At 39.6% G+C, this 24,714-nt stretch overlaps 1 protein-coding gene across 1 annotated transcript in view; it reads left to right on the top strand.

The window, feature by feature from the left end:
- Window positions 1-24,714, top strand: part of LOC127792426 (protein ENHANCED DOWNY MILDEW 2-like) — a 134,090-nt gene that overhangs the window by 5,133 nt on the left and 104,243 nt on the right. The window contains exons 4-5 of the mRNA XM_052322910.1: window positions 14,052-14,108; window positions 14,199-14,314. Coding sequence (XP_052178870.1) covers window positions 14,052-14,108; window positions 14,199-14,314 — 173 coding nt within the window. The remainder of the gene's footprint in view (window positions 1-14,051; window positions 14,109-14,198; window positions 14,315-24,714) is intronic.

Genomic DNA, 24,714 nt, shown 5'->3' with positions numbered 1-24,714 from the left:
TTGCTAAGTATGATTTTTGAGATAGGTAGATTTTCTTATGTTGCTTATCCCCAGAAATCTCCATTCCTAGAATTTTCTTTGCCTCACCTAATTCCTTCATTTCAAACTCAGCTTTAGCCTTTGCTTAAGAAGCTGAATTTCATTGGTGGATTGACTTGCAATAAGCATGTCATCCATATATAATAATAATATATAGATAGAAATACTAGGTGTGACATGTTTAAAATATATACGACAATCATAGGAGCTTCTTAGGTATCCTTGGTTTATCATAACCGAATCAAATTTTTGGTACCACTGTCTTAGGGACTGTTTAAGTCCATATAGTGACTTCCTAAGAAGACATACTTTCTCCACCTCACCCTTAGCTTCAAAACCCTTTGGTTGGTCCATATAAATCCTCTCTTCAAGGTCCCCATGAAGGAAGGCAGTTGTGACATCCATCTACTCCAATTTTAAATCCAATTGGGTAGTGATGGCTATCAAAATCCTTATTGAGGTGTGTCTCACAACTGGAGATAACACCTCATTATAGTCTATGCCCAGAACTTGAGTGAACCCCCTAGCCACCAACCTAGCCTTGGACCTAGGTTTAACATTATTTCCAGCTCCTTCTTTAATCTTGAAGAGCCATTTGCAGTCTACAATTCGCTGCCCTCTCGGCCTTTCAACCAATTTTTAGGTATTGTTTTTCTTAAGGGAAGCTATTTCTGACCTCATGACTTCCAACCATTTATTAGCATTCTTAGAGGACACTGCTTCTTCATAGGTGAGGGGTTCTTCACCTATAGTTTTAGTTGCACTAGATAGAGCATATGCAACTAGGTCAGAGTAACCGTATCTTTGAGGTGGCCTATGGTTTCTAGGCTGTCTGTCTGTCCCTAGCTACACTATATTTGTCTGAATTTGGTTGATCTACTAAGCTAGAGTCTACATCACTGTCATCCTCATCCCTTTCAAATTGGGAATATTCATGGTCCTGGTCATGGTCATTTGCTGGTTCTGGTTCAGGAGAGTCAAGCTCAGTTTCATGAGTATTTTGGGGTAAATGAGGGCTGATTTCAGTGATCTCCACTTGGACCGACTCTCTATTTTGATCATCATCATGCTGTGATTTATCATTTTCTACTTTTATGGTAGAATCATCATCAAATGTCACATCCCTTGTAACTATAGTTCTCGATCCTTCTGGATCTAAATTCCATAGTTTATATTATTTGACAGCAGATGGATAACCTATAAATAGGCATTTCTTGGCCCTAGGCTCTAATTTGCCTTGCTTCACATGAGCATAGTCAAAGCATCCGAACACCCTAAGGTGGTCTAGGCTTGGTTTGTGCCCTGTCCACCTTTCATATGGGGTTAGTAAATTTATTGTTGTGGAGGGAGATCTGTTTATTACATGGGCTGCTGTCGTGACAGCTTCCCCCCAAAAGGATTTGGACAAATTTGTGTAGGACAACATGCATCTAACTTGCTCTAAGAGGGTTCTGTTCATCCTTTTTACAACACCATTTTGTCTCGGATTTCCGGGTGTAGTTAGGTGTCTTATAGTCCCTCCATCTTTACACATTTGGTTGAAATCCTTATTACAAAATTCTAGCATGTTATCAGTTCTTATAGCCTTGATTTTTCGGCCTTTCTGGTTTTCTACCATAGTCTTCTATGCTCTAAAAGTTTCAAATGTGTTATCTTTTGACTTTAGGACATAAACCCACAGCATTCTAGAGAAATCATCTATTATAGATAGAAAATATCTAGAGCCTCCATGAGATATATTTTGAGCTGGACCCCATAAATCTAAGTGAATGTAGTCTAGAGGTTCTTTTTATGAGTGTATGGTTGTTTTACTAAATTTTACTTTTGTTGCTTTACCATATATACAAGATTCACACTTGCCTAAACCTATGGTTTGTCCTAAATCCAATATACCTTGATTAGTGAGCTCTTTAAGGCAGGCCTGCTCACTAATATGAGACATTCTTAAATGCCATAGGGTTACCTTAGATTTAGGGTTAGTACTTATTGATGTAGCTTCACCACATAATGTGGTAACCTGTAAAAGGCAAATTCCATTTCTTAATATAGTCTTCATGCACACTAAAAACCCTTTAGTTATTTTAACAACTCCTCTCTCACCCTTAAACTTTAAGCCGTTTCTGTCTAGCTCCCCAGGAGGAATCAAATTTCTCTTTAATTCTAAAATATACCTAACAGTAGTGAGGGTCCTATGGGAGCCATCATGCAATTTTAGTCTAATGTCTCCTATCCCTTTTACCTCACATTCATGGTTATTGCCTAGTAAAACCTTACTTCCATTAATGTCCTTAAAGTTTTGCAGCCAGTGTCTTTTTGGAGTCACATGAAAGGAGCAGCCAGAACAATCCTTCTCGGCTAGGTTCTTCTTTCTCTTTGGACACAATCTCTTATGGCCTTCTTGCTGACAGTAATAGCATTTTATTGGGCCTTCTCCATTCCTAGACTTGGACCTTGATTTTTATGCCTATTTTTCTGGTCTCTTTTAGAGCTTCTTGATCTTGCTGTTAATGCATCACCTGGGTTGGATTTGCTATCCATTTTAATTCTTAATTCTTTAGAGTTTAATGCTCTTATTACATCATCTAAGAAAAGTTTATCTCTACCATGTTGGAGAATATCCACAAAGTTTTCATAGGACTTAGGTAATGAATAGAGAAGAACTAAGGCTTTGTCTTCATCCTCATATTTAACATCTATGTTTTCTAAATCTAAACATAACTTGTTAAAGTCATCTAAATGTTTCTGAAGTTTCTGATGATCATGCATTTTAAGATTAAAAAACCTGGCCTTAAGAAATAACCAACTGGAGAGAGTCTTCTTGAGGTACAAATCTTCTAATCTTTTCCAGATTTTTGCTGCAAACTTTAACTTTGATATCTCCCTAAGAACTTTGTCTCCGAGGCTCAGAATCAGAAGGCTATAAGCCTTCTTCTTGATCTCTGCCTGAGACTCCTTTTGCGCAGCCGTTAAAAATGATGTCTCGTTCTCAATTGATGTCCCTATTGCCTCTTGTTCCAGTGCCCCTTTTAGGCCTTGATTGCAAAGGAAAGCTTCCATCTTGATCCTCCATAGGTTGAAGTCGTTAGACCCATCAAATTTATCGATGTCATACCTTGATGTAGTTGGCGCCATACCGATTTGAGTCTTAGATTCTTTCTCCTTAGGATTCTTGAAGAATCTTGAATGCCACAGAGATTATAGGCTCTGATACCAAGTTGTTAGAGTAGATTCTCAAATCCTCACAACAACAAGAGATAGCAAAACATAGAAATGAAGGACACGACAAGAATTATCTTGGTTTAGTCTTCTAAAGAAGACCTACATCCAGACTGCTCGAGACACTATTCTCCACTATCTTGAACAAAAAACTTGAGGATTACATGCACTACAACTCTCCCATAGCCTTATACACAGAACTGTATAGAGTTTCCCAACCCAAGATTACAAAGAAATCCTCTCTTTACTCTCAAGTTACCCTTGCGCAAACTCCTCTCACAAGACAGGAAATTAGAATAGAATGCTAATGCCCCCTCACCCGACCTCTATTTATAAAGTATAGAGGCGGTAGAAATAAAAGACTTATCCGATAGTTACAACCAACTAACCGGCCTATATCACTAACCAACCATTCTAGAAACACGCCTTCTAGAATAACACAAGTGATATACAAATGCAACCTACTAATATTACAACAGAAAATCCTCCCGAGACAATCTTAAGTTAATCTAATACAAGTGATTACAACATATATTAATGAAACCTAGTGTTATTAAAAGCCCAAGATGCACTAAGGCACAAAAGGGTGTTGGAGCCTAAGGCGCAAGGCGCAAGGTGAGGCATGCGCCTAATGGAACTAGGCGTATGGTAACTTAAAAAAAAGAAAAATATATATCATAGTTAAAGAATAAGATATAAAATAGTTCATAACTCCTAATAATATATTCACAAGCATGTTATCAAGGAAATTAAAAAATTCAACATATACTAATGAAAAGAACAATAAAAAATGCCAAAAGATGCAATTTAAAAGTATTTAAGTTAACTTAAATTAATTCTTGAAACAATTTATAAGTTTTAAATCTTAATCAGGATTAACTAATTGTACATTTTAAATAATCTAAAAATCATCCTCATCGTCAAGATCAAATATTTTCATATTTTCATTATTAGAAGCATCATCTCTAATATCTTCTTCCACGTCATCTCCATCTCCATCTTCATCTAGTTCAAATTCAATTGGAGCATTTGAAGTAGTAGCCTTTTTACTTATTGTCAAATTTATAGTTGAAGCAATAAATTTAAAGGCTAAACAGTTAAAAGTTAAATAAAGTAATAAACATAAAAACCCTATAAACCAGTTAAAAAAGCCCAGGCGCGTCTAAGCCCAGGGCACCTTTGGCCTAGGTGCGCCTTGATGGTCTGCGGTCACTTGCAAGCATTCCAAGCACCCGTAGTGCGCCTAATAACATTGATGAAGCCAAAAGAGAACTACAACAATTTTTTAGAACACCCCCCCCCCCAAAAAAAAAAAAAAAAAAAAAAAAGCCAATTAGGGAGACCTGGATTGCCTTCATAACCAACTAGCCTAGTAGAGAGAGAAGAACTTATCGGCCAAGTGCTGAAACAGACATGATGACTTGGTCCACAGACTAAGGAAAAGATGGTTCTACAGCCCTAACCCAAGCCACTAACCTGGTTAGCATTAAGTTAAAGATATCAACCGCACTAGACCCCCGATCCTTGAAGACTAACTTGTTACGCTCTAGCCACACCGTCCTTTGCACTTTACCCCAAGAAAAATAATTCCCCTGATCAGATAGACCCCCAACCGAGATCGGATAGACTCACTCATAACCCCACCATCTAAAAATCTGCCGCTACAAGCACAAGACTATCTCATAGTGAATGAAGAGGTGGCCCATAGACTCCGGAACAAAATCGCAAAACACATAAAGCAAATTATCCCGCTATAGAATCCCTTTCCTACCCAGATTTCCCTTTGTGTTAATTTTCCCACAAATGCCCAGCCACACAAACAACTCCACCTTTGGAGGAGCCAAATTGCCCCAAACACAAGCTGCCATAGAATTAATTGGGGGAACATTGGATCCAACCATAATGAACAAAGTCTCTCATTAAAAGAGCGCGTCGAAAAAGAACCAACCCCTTCAAATGACCAAAAAACCCGATCTCCCCTTCCACTTACTAAATGAACTTGGGAAATAACCCTTAGTAGCTCAGCCCAGACAGACTCTTCTCTTTCAAGAAGCAACCTCCTCCAGCTAAGGCACCAAAACCACTTGTTATTCACCTAAAACCCCAACTCTGCCACCCTTTTCCCTTTATCCAAAGACACCGCATAAAGTCATGGGAACAAATCTGAAAGAGAAGAGATACCCACCCAAATGTCTTCCCAAAACAGAGTCAAGTCACCCCTATCCAGACAGATTTTTATCCCTTCCATGGCCACTGATCGAGCCTCATTGCTATTGGTAAAAGAACCAACAATGCCCCGCCACCAAGAACTAAAACTTCGCTTAACCTCCACATCTTGGATTCCAAAAAAAATGCCATTATATCGTGCCCCAACAATTTTACACCAAAGCTGATCCCTCCCACTAATCATCCTCCAAAGCCATTTGAAGAGCAAGGCTTTGTTTTTTGCCAACAAGGAGCCCACCCCTAGCCTGCCCAACTTCTTAGGCAACTCAACCAATTCCCACCTAGTATAAGCCATTTTTGCCACCCCCTCATTTTCGGACCATAAAAACTTTCTCTGTAGTTTAGCAATCTGTTTAGCCACTCTGAGAGGAATTTTGAAAAGAGACATGTAATAAATTGACAAATGGTTAAGAACCGATTTTATTAATGATAACTGGCCAACCATGGATAGAATCCCCGCCTTCCAGGCTTTGTTTTGATGGAGAATTTTACTCATGCTATATCTAAATCCTTAAGTTGTGTTTCCATGTACATGTTGGTTTCATAATGTCAACTATGTGATGGAACATGATCATATCAATTATCTTCATTGACTACTATCATGTTCCTAGTGTTTGCCTAGGGTTTGAATTGGAAAATTGAAAGGAATCGGGAAGACAATCAAAATAAAGAGAATTGGAGGGAGAATTAGACTGAAAGAGTGGGAGATAATAGCAAGAATACAAGGAGAAATGCAGACATAACAGAGAAAGAGAGAGAATAAGAGGGATTGGGAGAGAGATTAGAAATGTTGAGAGAGAAACAGAAGTCAATTATCATTCAACTATGTCATTCTCTCACTAATTTGGCCTATTTATAGGCTTTCCTATCCTTTTAGTTACAATACAACTGAAAGGTACAACTACTATAACAACAAGTACAATAACCAAAAGAATTACATATGATACATAGTTACTACCCTATACTTGGAGTCGTGACAATTCCCCACTCCTTGAGAGAGTGCTTGCCCCCAAGAACTTATAGCAACAATCACTATTTTCTTCATCCAATTCCTGCCTTCCTTTCCTTTTGCCTTTCCTGCATATATAAAATGTATTCCTCGAAGATCTTCATACAAGAATTATGCCAGTGAGTTGTAGCAATAAGTAGTCTGGTAGCAACCTCCTCGTCCATCATCTTCCAAAGCTTATGGCAATTCTTATGTTCAGTCCGCTTCAATTGTTCCTTCTTTGCCAAAACCAGCGCCAAAAACTATTTGATGTCTGCTTTAACCCAAACCATGGACCCCTCAGCCTTCTCTGGAACCAAAGGTAATGGAACAATATCCTTGGGACCTTCTTTCTTAAAACCATTTGTTATAAATTGGGAGCATTGACGGCCTTTAAACACACCCAAGAAACCAATCAAACACCACTTTAACACACTCACAACTCACCGGCCAACAAACCACAACACATCAGATAATAAAGAACATAATTTAAAGGCACAAAATAGAACAAGAAAGAAACATCAAACCACATGAGATGCAACCTTTTATCCTGGTTCAAGCCAATTGAATTGGCTCTACATCCAATAGTCCAACACCCTTAATCGAGCAGCCTTTATTCAGTAGAAATTGATCAGTACAAAACCCAAGCTCTTATACAATCCTATCGCTCAAGTACAATCCCTTATTCACTCTAAGAAAGCCCAAGAACTCATACGCAGTCTCACTTTCTCTAGAACAATATGTATTCACAATAGCAACCGAGAGGTTGAAAGAATATTAGATCTCTCTCGACTGCGGCCTTGCCCTCTTATTTATAGAAGAGGCGGAACCCCCCATATAACTAATCAAATATGAGATATTATAGTTAGACCCCAAAGATACAACAATTACACTCTGAGAAATAAAACTCTAACTGTCTAAAATAAATCCAGTCAATAAATCTTTAAAGCTTGCACTGATCTCCTATCATCTATCTTGAGGCAAACACAACACCATTTCTCCCAACAGAAGTTCCAGCAAAAGAAAGCCTTTTCTCAACCTCCAGCTTCTTCCTTTGGTCCAAGTCCTTGTTGAATGCCTATCCACACTCATCAACCTTAGGATCAATTTCTTTAGAGCCAATATAAGATTGCTCTAGTTTGGATTGCTCCATCAAAACTTCTTTAACTGCATGCAGATTGTCACAAACTTGATTGGTAGTCTTAAAAGTACCTCCAATATGTTGGCTTCTCATAGAATAACTTTTAGGCTGCAACCCATGCTTTCTGAAAATGGCTTCTAGTGCCAATTCTTGCAGCCTAGCCTTCTTAGCCGCTTGTTTAACTGTGGCAAGATGCTCAGCTCATTGTTTAGACCATTAATGAATCTTGATACAAAGTAAGACTCATTCATGGTCGGACGGTAATTGAACGTCATTGCTTTCAATTCCTCAAACTTGACTTAATAATTCATAATAGAGCCTTCTTGTTTTAATTTATTGAACTCTTCGTTGCAAGTTTGCAACTCTCATCTCCAATCTGATTTTTAGTTGGCATATTCATTGAATCAATGTTTTGTTCCAATGCTACTTCATTAGCTTCTTGTCACGACCCTAGGGTTTAGCTAGGGTCTAGGAAGGGAATGAGAAGAATTTGGGAGAGGAATGGAGAAGAAATTGGAGGGAGATATAGTGCAAAAATCAAGAGAAATGAGGGAGAGCAAGGAAAGAACCAGAGAGAGAAAATAGGGAGGGAAAATATGAATTCATTATATTTTTTCAGCATACCTTCCTCTACATACTATGGCCTATTTATAGGTTGTTCAACTAGAAGTAGAGTCTAGGAACAACACCATGTGCACTACAACAGAACTAATAGCATTTCCTAACCAACAATGTAACCAATTACAGCTTTAACCCTAAAATACCCCAAGGGTCGTCACAATTCCCCCTCCTTGAAAGGTTTCTTGTCCCTAAGAAACTTATTACAACCTAGCCGGATTTACTTCATCCAATGCCTCTCTTTACCAATTGGTTTCTTCTTCGTCTTTTCTTGTTCTTCTCTAGTATTTCTCTTTGCTGTTGCTTTCTCTTTTCCTCTTTCTCAACAATAACAGTATTATGATTTGCTGCAACACCAATCTCAGCCATTGACTTCTTTCTTATTGCCATTAAAAATGGTTTTGAATGAGCTGTCAGTCCTGCAACCCTATCTTTTCCAATCATAGAGATAATTGCAAAGCTCTCTATGTGCAAAAATCTGTACAATACTTCCAATTCTTCTGGCTGCAATGTCACCTTTGTCTTGTCTTGTGTGCCCATGCCAATGACATTTGTATGAGATATTCCAAGCAAGTTGCCCGGTACAATCCTCTCTTCTTCCACCTCTTCTTCTTCCTCTAGATCACCCCAACGTTTGGTCTTATTAACTGATTCTTCCTCATAGTTGGGTTGGTCTTGTCGCAGAACCCTAGAAACATCACTATCGAGCGGACTACCATATTCATCAGCAAGAGGTTTGCCCTAACCTCCTACTTGCTGATTGCTGAAGTATACCCTAGGCACACTTTCAGCAAGTATTTCCTCTTGTAGAATCTCAGTCTCTTCTTCCACAACTGCCTTTTCTCTCTTCCTCCTGTAGAATCTCAGTCTCTTCTTCCACAACTGCCTTTTCTCTCTTGTCATTCAGAATTGCCTTATTCAGTTCAGGTTTTTCCTTATTCTTTGTAGCTACTATTCCCATTGTTATGACCTTGTTAATCTTATACTCCGCCTCAACTGAATGTACATCATCTTCCTTTTCCACTACTACTTTATCAGCTTCTTGCACTACCTGATTAGCAGTCTTAGAAGCTCCGTTAATAACATAGGTTTTGGTCTTTTCTCCAAACCGGTTATACAAGTCGATCACAAACTGTGGCCAGCTCAATTCCACCCTACCGTAGCTCCAATTCTTAAACCAAGCATCTGTAACGCCATTTAAATAAACTGCAACCATGTGCACTTTCTCCCTTTCAGCTACTCGGTATTGGTAGAACACCCTCTCGCACCTCCTAATCCACTATTTAGGTCTATCTCTTTCAAACACAGGTATTGCCATCTGCGGTGCTGGGGATGTGGAAGGGCTTCCTCTAACTCTTCTGACCACATCTCCCTCCTCTGCCTCCAACCTCTTCCCTGCTTCCATAGCATCATTAGGCCCTTGCTGAGATCTTGGTGTCGTTAGAATTAGCACTGATGAAGCCTTGGGAGTGAAATTTATCGGAAGACTGGCATTAGGTTGTTGAACTAACTTGCTCAAGGCGACATGCAACTGTTGGTTGATTTGCTGGCTTAATCTAGCAATTTCCTCTCGGAGTCCGCTAAAGGCTCGATCCAAATGGGCCGCACACTCCGATCGATAGCAACTTGCCTCCACTTGGAGCTGCTTGACACCAATTACTAGATTGTCTGTCTTGGTTTCCAATCATTTCATTCCCATCCCCTCTGCCATGGTTGATTACCTGGTACCCGATCAGATTCACCTCACCGAAGTGGCAGCCACCGCAGCGCACCTAGATCTGAATCGCAACGCCTTAAATCTGAGTCCTATTGCCTGAATAGCTTGGCCTTGCTTGCTGCCAAAACTCACTACACCAGCTAGCCACCTGCCTCTAATTTCCGATCGAAATGAATTGCTTGGTGATAGACCCAGCCCTCGCCTTCAATTGGGAACCTCTTACGATCGGGACAAGAGAGGCCGGAAGTCCTGGAGTTGCTCTGTTGCAGTCCTTTGAGGAATCAACTTGAATAACACCTCTCGCGCTACTTGCTGCAATCATTTCTTGTATTCTCCATCCAATTCCGAGCCTCAACCACATGCAGCAAGTTTGCCGAAATCGAAGTGATTCAAGGATCACCTCCGTCTCACCCATTCACCGACCGCTGCTTAGGATTCCCCTGAATTCTTGAATCGGCCACTATCTCCGAAATTCCCGGAATTTGCTGCTCTTGATTTGCCTCCTAATTCCACTCGATATCCCGTTGGAATTCTTTTGGCCTGCGTTGTCTTCACTCCCGGGCTGAAGTTGCTTTGCTCGGCTTCGCTTTTCAAATCCGAACTTGCTTTGCTCAACTACGCCTTCCAATCTGTGTTCAATTCTGCCTTGCAACTAGTCGCTGGGTTGGAGTGCCTAGCCCGCTCAATTTTGGTTCATCTCTTCTACCTTCGAGTCGACTTCCTTCTCGTTGGATTCTGTGCCTTCTTCTCTCACCTGATCACCGTCCAAGGCCGGGAGAACCACTAACTTTGCTGCAATCTTCTTGGAGTCACTATCGCCACCCAATCACCGACCAAAGCTCCGTAACCACTAGAATTCGTTATCTTTGCCTTGGCTCAAAATCGCAGCACTTCGCTTCCAGATTACAGCTCTCGACTGAATCAAGTCAGAGATCGCCTGGCCACAATTCGCCCTTCCACCTTGAGCAAGACTTACCGAAATTCGCGGCCGGACGTCCTTCTCTTGCTTCGCCTTCCAAGATCGACCGATAGTTGCTTGCTTGCTTGGTTACAATTGGCCCTTGGTTCTTTCGGAATCGGATCGGAAATGTTGGCCGATCTGATCCGTTGAAGCTCCTTGAAAGTTCGACTGTATCGCTGGAAATTCACAGCTAAGGATTGATCAGCCTTCTTCGCCTTCAAATCCCGAACTAGAATTACAGCCAATAGTCGATCGGAATTCACCAGTGGATCTCAGTTTCAATCAATCCTTGTTTCCTTCCTACTTAGATCTGAAATGCAGACAAAATTGTTGCTCGAATTCACCTGAATTACTAGTTTTCGTAATCGCCTCTGCCTTGTCTTCACGTCTAGATTGTTTGAAATCACAATCGAGGAACGACGGCTCTGATACCAAATGTCACGACCCTAGGGTTTAGCTAGGGTTTAGGAAGGGAATGGGAAGAATTCAGGAGAGGAATGGAGAAGAAATTGGAGGGAGATATAGTGCAAAAATCAAGAGAAATGAGGGAGAGAAAGGAAAGAACCAGAGAGAGAAAATAGGGAGGGAAAATATGAATTCATTATATTCTTTCAGCATACCTTTCTCTACATACTATGGCCTATTTATAGGCTGTTTAACTAGAAGTAGAGTCTAGGAACAACACCATGTGCACTACAATAGAACTAATAGCATTTCCTATCCAACAATGTAACCAATTACAGCTTTAACCCTAAAATACCCCAAGGGTCGTGACACTTCTTACTGCAAACTAGAGGTAACAAGTAGGATTCCAGCTTGCGTTGGAATTGATTCTGGAGTGGATCTTGACAAACATTCCACTAGTATTCTGACTTGAAATCTCTTTGAAATTAGAATCAGAAGTTCGTCTAGCTTTTGGTTGAGATTATCGAATTCCAACCTTCCTGTCTGTGTTCTTAGCCATTGTGTTCTTGTCTGTGTCGTTAGCCACTATGTTCATATTTGTGTTGTCAACCATTATGACTCAGTGGGCACTGCTTCAAAAAGAGTAACTCAACAGGGATACCTCAAAAAATAAACAACCTCGCGATGGTACCATGTTTTGAGGGGAAAAAAATGTTTCCCCCCCCCCCCCCCCCCCCCCCCTTCTATTCAGAAGTATAGGAGGTCAATGTATATACAATTCTAAGACCAATCTAGATCCTAGAATCAAGCTAATCTATACAAGTTTAGGATTAATCTAGATCCTAGAATCAAGATACAATCAGGCTATACAGTTAGGTAAATACATTTACTTACTATAATTACAACAGTGGGAAACTTTAAAATATGATATAGGATATAAAGGCCTCATCTTGAGTTGGCAAATGGGCCGGGCGGGCCCATGCCTCCTAGCCCGGCTCGGTACTATAGCAGCTGGGCCGGGCTGGCCCGGACCCAAGAATGCAGGGCTATGTCGGGCAACTTTGTGGCCCAAGGCCTAGCCCGGCCCACCAAAAAGGCACGATCCTCCACACCGGCACGACCCTGCCCATCAGCACGACCCATAGCCCATCTCGGCCCATTCAAATCAACACTCAAGACGCAATATCAAATGTGTCCCTATGAACTAATGAATGTTCGGCAACGTCAAACTTAATTATTAACATTACTCTTTAATTAAAATTAAGAATTAATTAGGGACATCTTGACATGTTTGAGAGATAAGAAATAAAAAATTATTTTATCTTTCATTTCTCTCTTATCTTTTATTTTATGCTTAGTGCATAAAATTTACCCTTATATGTTAATACTTTGGTTACATCCTGAAGGCAAACATGATGAAGCCAACAGTTTCTAAGTAGCACCTTCAATAGACTTATCATCATTTTTAAAGTTTCGAAACTGTGATCTAACTCTAAGACTTTGTCCCACAGGATTGAGATATAGCAGCCCCTAGATTTGTGTTTCTATTTTGTATTTGTTTCATGTAAATATATATATATATATATATATATGTGTGTGTGTGTGTGTATTTTTGTGTACAAAGTTTCCTCAAAATGTGCTAATGACTTCAAAGGCAAAATGATATAATTACCAAAGAGAGAGAATCATTATAGTTTCCTCAGCACGATTCCTCAAAACGTGCTGGGCCGAGACAGGCCGGCCTAGCATGGCCCATAGCTTGGCCCGGCCTACCTTGGCCCATATATTAAGGGCCATAGGGCAGTGTCGGGCCCCCAATTTTCATCGCCCGGCCCTGTCCACCACCCTTGGGGGCCAAATTCGGCCCGGCCCACGAAATGGGTGGGCCAAGCAGGGGTCAAGCCATGCCAGGCCGGCCCGCCCATTTGCCAACTCTAGCCTCATAGAAGATACATCTATGGATATTGATGGTGGTAAAGCTAGAATTCATGTAATTGATCCCACTTAAGCAGGAATATGGTTTAAGATTGTTTTTTCTTTGGGTAATATACTTTTTTTAAAAATGTTTTTTGCTTTATTTTTATATTAACTTAATGTGCTTGAATTATCTTAAAAAAAAACCTTAATGCATTTGAGGCATTTTGTGAATGAATTAAGAAGGCTATGCCCTTTGGTTAATTCTATATAAGCTTGGTTCATAAGGCTTAACCGTGCTTTGTCAGCTTATTTAGGCTTTCTCTTACATCGGAAGTGATTGACCATGTTTTGTTTATTGTATTTGTATTTACTTAGTTTGTTTTTAGAATAATCAGTGCACATGTAGAACCATATTAGCCTGTCTTCGCACTTTTGTATCAGGATGCTTGCACCTTACATTATGGGTAGAAGCTTTTCTATTTTTTTTTTTTTTTTTGTGGTTGCACCTTACTTCGTTGGTAGAAGATTCTTCAATCTTCATCGTCTTTAATCTATATGGTCATTGGCTATTGTGGGTATGAGCTCTTAAATGTGCTATCATTTTCTTGTCCGTGTTTAGCTTAACTTCTTTTTCTTTTCCTAGCAGTTGTGTATGTTTTGCATTGCTTGTGCAATTGTTTTTTTAGTCCTATCTGTATTAGGTTTATTTAAAATTTTCCATTTCATATTATCCATAAAAAAATTATATATTTTTGTTTGCCTGTGGTCCTTTATGACTTTGTTGTTTGTAAGGTCATCATTGATGAATGTTTACTTTGTACAGTTCTTGGTTACATTTCTCAAGGAGATGCCTCAGAGGAAAAAGGAAGCTTTTAACGAGGTTGTAACCTTCCCCCCAACCCTACCCAACCCCACCCCCAGTGTACATGATTTATGATGAGGTAGTAATAAGAGATTGCTGATTTGGCAGGACATTGAAGATGATTATATGGCAGATGCAAATGAAGAAGATGATGGTTCTGTTGAACAAAGTGACCCGTTTGATCCTATTTGTGCAATTTGTGATGATGGTGGAACGGAACTGTAGTACGCATTCAATCTTAAGTTTTCTTTTTTATAGATGTTTTATTAGTTTTCCAACATTCTATGTCATACATTAAACATGGTTTTGTACCCATCTGATAATGCTTCATTTTTAGCCTAAGGGGATTTTTAAATTGCTTAAAATATTGGCAATAACATCCTCAGTAATCTCTCACTGTTTGTGAACAATACGTCTTAAAATATCTAAACTGATCTTTTTCAGCAGTGGCTTGATTTTCAAGTCTTCCATGACATCATTATCCATGCTTTTATTTTTGTTGAAAATACATTCCATGTATTCCATTTTGGACATGTTCAACATAAAAGTTGTGGATTTTATGGTACTATGGTGTTCCTCCAAATTTGAAATTATTATTCACTCCTTCGTTTTGTACATGAAGACAATATTTGATATAGAAGGAGGTGGATGGGGGGGGGGGGGGAGGGGTGCACTTGTACATGAAGACAATATTTGATATAGAAGGAGGTGGATGGGGGGGGGGGGGGAGGGGTGCACTCCATTTCAATCGTGAAGTTTTGAGAGAGGAAAATGTTGTGTTCTATTATTCACAATGTAGTATATCTATATATACCAATAAGGTACAACTAGGTTAAGCACAAGGTACAACCCTATCTCTTTTATATATATATATATATATTACACACACATACATATATATAATACTGTATATAATATACTTATTCTAATACTCTCCCTCAAGTGGACACATATATATCATACGTGCCTAGCTTGGTACAAATATAGATAAGTCGTGGACCCTGTAACGGCTTGGCAAAAAGATCAATCAGTTAGTCATCAGAGCCAACAAATGACGTACTAATCTCTTTAGAAATCAATTTTTGTCTTACCACCATACACCACCAATAATATGACTCCACCAAGAGAATGGCGATAGAAAATAGAATGATCAGCTTTACTTCTACTCATACCAAAAGATTGGATGAACGAACTGAAGCGACCAAATCAACAGCGAGGAGATTGGTTCAGACCATATAAGGACTTCTTCAGGCAACATATCAGTCAAGACTCCCCCTGAGCAACAAAACTAGGAGGTTGCTCCATATACACTTCCTCTTGAAGGTCATCGTGAAGAAAAACATTTTTAACATTCAGCTGATAAAGAGGCTGTTGTTGAATAGCAGCTATAGCAAGAAAAACACGAACATAAGCAATCTTAGCCACATAAGAAAATGTATCACCATAATCCAGGTCAAAAATTTGAGTATAGCCCTTAATAACCAACCGAGCCTTCAGATGATCAATAAAACCATTCGGTCTAACCTTAACTGTAAACACCCACCGACAACCAACAACAGACTTCCCCGGAGGGAGAGGAACTAGATCCCATGTCTCATTAGCTAACAAGGCAGACATCTCCTCATCCATAGCATGTCTCCACCCGGGGTGAGAAAGAGCTTCAACATCTGTCTTAGGGATAGAAACAAACGAAAGAGTAGAGACAAAAGTAGAATAAACAGGTGATAAATGATGATAGCTCACAAATGTATAAATCAGACAAGGATTACAAGTGGAACGTGTACCACGGTGAACGGGAGCTTGGGCAAAGTCAGAGGGAGATAGAATAATGTCACCATTTGGAGGAAGACATGAGTTTGGAGAAATACCATCATCTGCAATTGGAGGAGTGGGAGCTAAAGGCACTGGTGGAGGCTTAGAACGACGCTGATAAGTTTGGAGAGGAACAGGAGGAACATAAATAGGTATTGGGACCAGAGAAGGAAAAAAAGGGATAGGTAGGACCTCATGAATGGAGGAAGAAGACCCATCAAACGAAGAAGAGGAAAAAGGTGTAGACTCAAAGAATGTGACATCAAAAGAGAGAAAATATCTACCAAGTTCGGGGGAGTAGCACTTATATCCCTTTTGATGACGAGAGCAGCCTAGGAACACACACTTGATTCGAAGACACGAAGGGGGATAGGATAGACGGGATCACGAGGAAAAAGTAAAGTATGTGGAATGGCCTCATTCAAAATAGTAGATGGCATCTGGTTGACTACGAGACTGTGGTTAGTCTCATTACTTATTAAATAGATGACATAAACTTAAAAAAGGTTCACTATCTTTTGTTGATGCATGAGCAAAGGCTGGTTGCTAAGAATGTTTCAATGTCTTCTACTCTTAATTTTGATACTGCTGCATCATCATCACTATGCATGCCAATGTTGCCTCTTATTGGTCTAAAAATGGAAGTGGATCTGTACATAATAGAGGAGGTTTTATTCCAAGAGGAGGTGGTTACATGAATAGAGGGGGAAGAGGTCATGGCGGGTCTAATGCTATGAGATTATACTGCCAGTTATGTGGAAAACCTAGTCACTTCGTTGATAAGTGTTACCATAGGTTTGATAGAAATTTTCAAAGGACTCCTAGCCAAGATTTTGGAAGACCTGGTAATGTGGCATAGTCTGATCCGTGAGCCTATCTAGCTATACCTAGTGATTCTAATGAGGTCTTTTTGAGTGAAGTAGGTTCTGTACAAGGGACACACTATGGTAATTTGCCTTATACTTCAGAAACTCAATCTTAGTCCTCTTTGCCTATCTATCATGGAGAACCTTCATGGTTTGTTGATTCTGGAGCAACAAATCACATTACTTCAAGCCTTAACAATCTGTCTCTACATTCTCCATATAATGATGTTGATAAAGTTGTTGTTGGAAATGGTAAGAGACTTCCTATTTCCCATGTTGGTCTTAGTCAATTATATTCTCAAACAAATCCTACTTCTATCATTTCTTTGTCCAATGTTCTTCATGTTCCTCATATGAAGAAAAACTGTATTAGTGTCTCTCAGCTTACAAGAGATAATAATGTTGAATTTCATTTTGATTCTTGTTTGGTTAAGGACAAGGATACATGGCTGGTGCTATTTCGAGGACTCCTTAAAGATGGATTTTATCAGCTGGCTTAGCATTTGATCATGCTGTGTCCAAGTCTTGTTCATCTGTCAAGCCTAAAGCTTTTACCACAAGTGTTTCTTCTTTAAATAAATGTAAACGACAACTTTCATTTTTTCATGGACTGTCTTCTACTATAAATGTAGCTCAAAATAATAATGTATGACAACAGTGGCATACAAGATTGGGGCATCCTTCTTTTAGTGTATTGCAGTTTGTTTTGAATAAAATTCATTCCTTGTTCAAGTTCTTCCCTTTCCTTTTGTGACTCTTGTAGAATTGGAAAATTACGTTAGTTTCCCTTCTCCAATTGTAAAATTGCAGCAAAGAATCCTTTGGAATTGGTTTACTCTGATCTGTGGGGTCCATCTCTTGTTATCTCCACAGAAGGTAGAAGGTTATAGGTATTATATCATTTTTGTTAATGCCTATACTAGATATACATGGCTATATCCATTGAAACAAAAAACTGATGCCTTGGCCACCTTTATAACCTTTCACAAGTTTGTTGAATTAAAATATCTATCCAAACTTAAGATTTGTACAAATTGATAATGGTGGAGAGTTTAAAACCTTTTTTCCCTACCTTTGTGATCATGGCATTCAGCATTGGTTTACATGTCTGTCATGACCCTATGAGTAATAAAAGGGTATTATTGTAATATGGTAGAATAGTTTGTTAGGGATATTCTAGCAATTAGTTAGATGCACATGGCTGCATGTGCAAGGCTGTTAGGGGACAAATATGCCTATATAAGGCTGATGTAAATGGAGGGGATGATATGCTGAAAATTATTGAAATGAATATATGATTCTCTCTACAATTTCTCTCTCTTTCTCTCTCTCTCTCTCTCTCGTTCTTCACTGTTACATTCCTTCTCTCCCTAATTCTATTCAATCTCCCTCTTCATTTCTTCTCAGTTTCTTCCCCAATTCCTCTTCTAACCTATCATGAACCCTAGGTTCGTGACAAATGGTATTAGAGCAGTCCATCCTTGGCTGTGGTATTGATTTAAGTTTCGACAGTGATACGAGTTGAATTTGAAGTAAAAATCCAAGTGGCGCAGCAGGTATGGGATCGGAATCGGAGCAACCTTGAAGGTGGAAGCATGAATTGCTTCAAATTAGGTTGTTGACTTGAAGGTGTAACAGCAGGGTGACTTGTTGCTATTTTCCGAGTTGCTGTAGTTGATCAAGAAGGTGAGGCGAGTGTAAGAGACTTTGCAACAAACGAGCCAGAAGGCAGAATCAGATCCGTTGCTTAGCTGTTCAGTTTGCTGGAGTTTGGAAATTCTTAGCATCTGATCCACAGTCGCTACGGGTGACCCTCAAAAATTGATTCTGAAGCACAGGGTGGAACGTTGGCTGCTATTTGAGGCTGAAAGTGGAACGCGAAGCAAACCCAGCGAAATTCCGATAAATTATGTGACCGAGCCAGTGGTCCAATCCAAACGGATGGTGATTGGGTGAGGCGAGCACAAGCAAGCAAATCCAATCCAAATGGTGGACGTTTCGAGGGGATCGGAGTCCATCGGAGGGTGAAGAGTGAGACGGATTTGAAAGGTGAACTCGAGGAGTGCGGGGGGTCCTCCAACCATTAGTCGGTGATTGGGTTATTCGATTCCATGCGATCTTAAGGTGTGATTCTAAAGAAAGGACAACAGTGGTGTCAAGGGCCGTTGCAAATCTGGATTGACAGCAGATGGGTTGAGCTGATGATCTGATTTTTGGATATTGTTGCAGACGTGGTTGTTTGAACAGGAAAAGCGAAGAGCCCCGGCCAATTCCGTGAACATCCTTAGCATTCAATTCCAGCGGCTTGTGTAAATTACAGCTGTTCTAGTGGCTGGATCCAAGTCGCTGTGTGTGATAGAAGCAAGCAAACCCAGGCGATCTTGGCTGTTGCTTTTTAGCAACAGATCTCAGCCACTGCCCAGCTTCCAATCCCTCTTACTGCCGCTAAATTTTGTGGGGTCTCAGCCAAATATAAGAGGCTAAAGTTCAAGATTGCAAGATTGCTTGGGTGGTAGGAGGTGGACGAACAGTTCTGGCCCAGATCGAGAAGGTTAAGGCAACTTGTCTGTGGCTCCGGTGAAGGGATTGAGCAGCGAATCAGTGAACAGGAATTCCGCAGGTGGTAATTCCAATCAAATCCTAGGCTGTTAGTAAGGTAAACAAAGGGTAATTTCAACTTTGAATTGGTTAACTTTGTTTGAATTGGAGAGGTGAAGAAGAGCAGTATGTATATAGCTCCTTGGACTTCGAAGTATACTGTTGGTGAAAAATCAGTCATGGAAAGCAGTGCATACATGAAGCAGAATGCTTCACCTTCAGCTGGAATGGAACCTCAATGGCAGCCAAAGAAGGTTGCATTTCCAGTTGGGTGTTTTACGCGTGAAGTTAGGGGAGGCAGTGCATACATGAAGCAGAATGCTTCACTTTCAGCGGGAATGGAATCTCAATGGCAGCCAAAGAAGGCTGCAATTCCAGTTGGCAGCAACAGGGAACAAAAGAAGGGGATTAGCCAAGTTGACAAAGAAACAAGAAGTGTAATACAAGCAGAGTGCAAGGAATTCGGTCAAATGTTCCGCGAGAAGCTGCAAGAGTTTGCAATGATACTAATTAAGAAGTATCATTACAACTTTCCGGTGGAATACTTTGATGATTATCACGAAAATTTTAACAAAGATGAATTCCTTAAAATGGAGCAGCTGAAGGAGAAATTTAGGAGGCGAGAAGCAGATTCACTGCCTACCTCCAATACGGAGTGGAAGAAGTATATTGGCCTAGGTGGAATGGACAAGAAAGGTGACGATAATGACAATGCTGGCAGCAATATCAGACTTTGCGGGGGTTCGGTACAAGGTGTGTGGGCAAAAGTAGAATTAAAGGAACACACCGATTCATTTGGAAAAGAAGTTCTCGATGGTGATGTTTTTGGGATTCTGCAACAAGAGCAGTCCAACTTTAAGGAAGAAGGGGAAGAGGAGGAGGAAGAAAAAAGTGAGGAAAAGGGATTGGAGGATGACACTCAATCAATTGACAACCTCTCAAGCACTCTTACTAGTGCTGAAACACTTGGCCAGGTGTCAATTATTGAGCAATCGTTGGCTGGAAGTGAAGTTGCAACATCTCCTAATGTTAATGCTCACAAACAGCCTTGGTATGAGTATTCAAGGAAAGAATACAAACCTCCATTGCTGCATTTTGAGGCTGCTGTTGATATTTCTGCAGCAAAACATGGCTGTGGGTTGAATGGGGATAGAGTAACAGCAACAATGGCTGAAGATCTGCCCTTCTTACTTGTTTTGGATGGTAATGAAGTTTTCCCTATTGAAATTCTGGGTCAATTCATACTTGGAATTGATCTTGAAAACCTAAGAATGAAGAAGAAGAGACCTAGAAGTAGAAAGAAAGAAAAGAGGATTATCTGCATAGAGAAGGTTGGAATTGGATGAAGAGCAATAGCTACTTGCGGTAAGTTCTTGGGGACAAGAACTCTCTTATGGAGGGGGGAATTGTCATGACCCTATGAGTAATAAAAGGGTATTATTGTAATAGGGTAGAATAGTTTGTTAGAGATATTCTAGCAATTAGTTAGATGCACATGGCTGCATGTGCAAGGCTGTTAGGGGACAAATATGCCTATATAAGGCTGATGTAAATGGAGGGGATGATATGCTGAAAATTATTGAAATGAATATCTGATTCTCTCTACAATTTCTCTCTCTCTCTCTCTCTCTCTCTCTCTCTCTCGTTCTTCACTGTTACATTCCTTCTCTCCCTAATTCTATTCAATCTCTCTCTTCATTTCTTCTCAGTTTCTTCCCCAATTCCTCTTCTAACCTATCACGAACCCTAGGTTTGTGACAATGTCCTCATACACACCAACATAATGGCGTGGCTGAAAAAAAGCATAGATATATAGTCGAGATGGGTCTTACATTATTAGCCCATGCTCATATGCCCTTGCAATTTTGGGTAGAAACATTTCAAATTGCTATCTACACTATAAACCTATTACCAGCTTCTCCTTTCCATTTTCACTCTCCCTTTGAATTGGTTTACCACAAACAACCCAATTACTTGCTTCTCTAACCCTTTGGCTATACTTGTTTTCCTTATCTTAGACCCTATAACAAGCACAAATTTGATTTTCATTCAACCAAAGGTGTGTTTCTTGGATATAGTCATGTTCAGGTCGGTTACAAATGTTTACATCCATCGGGCAGAGTTTGTCTCTCGACATGTGTAATTTAATCTTGATGAGTATCCCTTGTCTATACTATTTCCATCTTCTTCTTGCCCTTTTTCTTCCTCTAAGTCATCTTTTGGTGGTTTTTCCACCCTATTTCTTCATTCCACTCCTTTTTTTGCTGACACTTCTTCTAATTGTCACTTGGTTGCTTAGTAGCCTGTTTAACTTGTTTTACCCAAACCTAAAGCTTCTCCATCCCCTTCTATCCATCCTATGATTACAAGATCTAAATCCAAACAGCTTGTTACCACTTCCCCTCATGCTTTAGTGAGTACCCTAGAGCCTATTTCAGTTCATGAGGCTCTCTTAGATTCTCATTGGGTTAGAGCTATGTAAGAGGAGTTCTCTGTATTACATCATGATGACACATGGGATCTAGTTCCCTTCTCCTTTGATATGAACCTCATTGATTGCAAATGGGTGTTTTGAGTCAATTATAATCTTAATGGTTCTATTCTCAAGTATAAGGCCCGGTTAGTGGCTAAGGGATTTCTTCAAACTCTCGGGATTGATTATGCTGAAACCTTTAGTCCTGTGATTAAGTCACCCACTATTTGGGTTTTATTCTCTTTGGCTGTTACTTTTGGTTGGGATATTTAGCAAGTGGATGTCAATAACGCCTTTCTTAATGGAGACTTAATTGAAACAATTTATATGTCATAGCTTGAGGCTTTTGTAAGCACAGTTCCCTTCTCATGTTTGTAGATTGAAAAAGTTTATATATGGTCTTAAACAAGCTCCTCGAGCTTGGTATACAAAATTAAGGACTGCCTTACAAGGTTGGGGTTTTACAAGAGCTGTTTCTGATGCTTCTCTCTTTATCAAGAAGACCTCTCAATATGTTTTGTTCATTCTTGTCTATGTTGATGATGTTCTTGTTATCAGGTTTGATTCTACAGCTCTTCAGTCTTGTATTAGAGATTTAGATACCCATTTTGCTCTCAAAACACTAGGATCAGTGAACTACTTCCTAGGGTTTGAAGCTTATAGAGATAGCAGTGGGATATATCTTAATCAGTCAATGTATACTTTAGATCTATTGAAAAAGGCAGCAATGCAAGCCTGCAAGCCTTGTGCTACACTAGTAAGTCTAGGAGTCTCTTTGATTGATGAGGGTGAACCATTTTCTAATCCATCCCTTTATAGATCCATCATTGGTTCTCTCCAATATTTGACATATACCAGACTGAATATTGCTTTTGTGCTGAATAAACTAAGTTAGTTTCTATCTTCCCCAAAACAGCAACATTGGCTAGCTTGTAAAAGACTACTTCGTTATCTTAAGGGAACAGTTGGTCTGGGTTTATTGTTTGCTCCTCCTAGTGATTTGTCTCTAACTGTTTACACTGATACTAATCATGCTGGTTGTAAAGTTACTAGAAGGTTTACCAGTGGGTTGTGTGTATTCCTTGGCAAGAATTTGTTGGTTTTGGAGCTCAAGGAAACAATTTGTGGTAGCTAGGTTTGTTAGAGAAGCCGAATATAGGGCTGTTGCATAGGGTGTTACTGAGATTTTAAGGCTAAAGTCAGTGTGTTTTGAATTAGGTTATCCATGTGCTAAAATTCCAGTTATATGGAGTGACAACCTAGCAACAAAAAGTATAGATGAAAACCCTATGTTTCATTCACGCACTAAGCTTATTGAGATTGATGTTCATTTTGTTTGAGAGAAGGTGGAGAATGGTGAAGTTGAGATCAGGTATGTCCCTACTCTTTATCAAGTGGCTGATATTTTCACTAAGGGCTTACTGAGAGATAGGTTTCTATTTGTATGTGACAAACTCGGTCTCAAGCTATCACCTGTGGATCATAGCCCTACTGCCACTCTAGATAAGCTGAAGCCCAAGTCTTCTTCACTTAGAAATTATCAAAGACAATGTCTTGATTGAATAAAAATGAATGTGTACACTATCCTCTTTTAAGGAGAGGATTATTAGCAAAGAAAGAAAGAAATAATAAACAACATCCTATCATCCTAATTTACATTATTGTCTTTCTTTATTTACATAATATTTACATAAAACATTGATCTTAGAGATCAGCCTTAATTGAACATAATTCCAGCACTCCCCTTCAAGCTAGTTTGTAGATATCTTCCATAGTTAGCTTGCCAATAAGTTTGTCAAACTGCTTTTTGTGAAGACCCTTAGTTAGAATATCAACAATTTGTTCAGTTATTGGAAGGTATGGCATGTATATTACTCCAGCATCGATCTTCTCCTTGATGAAATGTTTGTCCACCTCTATATGTTTTGTACGGTCATGCAACACTGGATTATGAGCTATAGAGATGGCAGTCTTGTTGTCACAGTAGACTTTTATAGGTACTGAATGAGAAAACTTCAGCTCTTCAAGTATTTGTTTGATCCACATTCCCTCACAAAATTCATGGGCAACAACACTAAACTCTGCCTTTGCACTACTTCTAGCCACTACATTTTGTTTTTTGCTTCGCCAGGTGACTAGGTTACCCCCAACAAAAGAACAGTAGCCTGAAGTAGATCTCTTATCATTAACACTTTCTGCCCAATTTGCATCAGTGTAGATCTCAACTTGCAAGTGATCATGTTTCTTGAACAGTAACCCTTTGCCAGGTGTCCTTTTTCGATATCTTAGGATTCTATAGACCACCTCGAAATGCTCTGGCCCTGGTGAGTGCATAAACTGACTTGGCATACTAATTGCAAAAGCAATATCAGGTCGCGTATGAGACAAGTAGATTAACCTGCCCACAAGTCTCTGATATTGTTCTCTTTCCTGTAGTTTCACATTAGGCTCAATGGGAGTCTCTGACATCCTGCAACCGAGTAAACCTGTTTCTCCATGAAGATCAAGAACATATTTTCTCTGATTGACAAAAATACTTTCTTTGGATCTTGCAAACTCCATTCCAAGAAAGTATTTTAAAATTTTCAGGTCCTTAATTTGGAACTCCTTCGTAAGTTTCTGCTTAAGGGCTGCTAACTCTGTCTCATCATCACCGGTTAAAATAATTTCATCAACATAAACAATCAAAATTGAAATTTTACCATCTTTTGAGTGTTTATAAAATATAGTGTGATCTGTCTGACTCTGAAGGAAGCTATAATTGGTATCTGCCTTTCCAAAATGTTCAAACCATGCTCTTGGTGACTGTTTGAGACCGTACAAGGATTTCTTTAGCCTACATACTTTGTCACTCCCAAGTTTCTTTTCGAATCCC

Source organism: Diospyros lotus, chromosome 15, assembly GCF_014633365.1.
Source record: "Diospyros lotus cultivar Yz01 chromosome 15, ASM1463336v1, whole genome shotgun sequence".
In the NCBI taxonomy this organism is placed as follows: Eukaryota; Viridiplantae; Streptophyta; class Magnoliopsida; order Ericales; family Ebenaceae; genus Diospyros; species Diospyros lotus.
The sequence above is the reverse complement of the archived record's forward strand: the minus strand, read 5'-3'. Positions and strand labels throughout refer to the sequence as shown.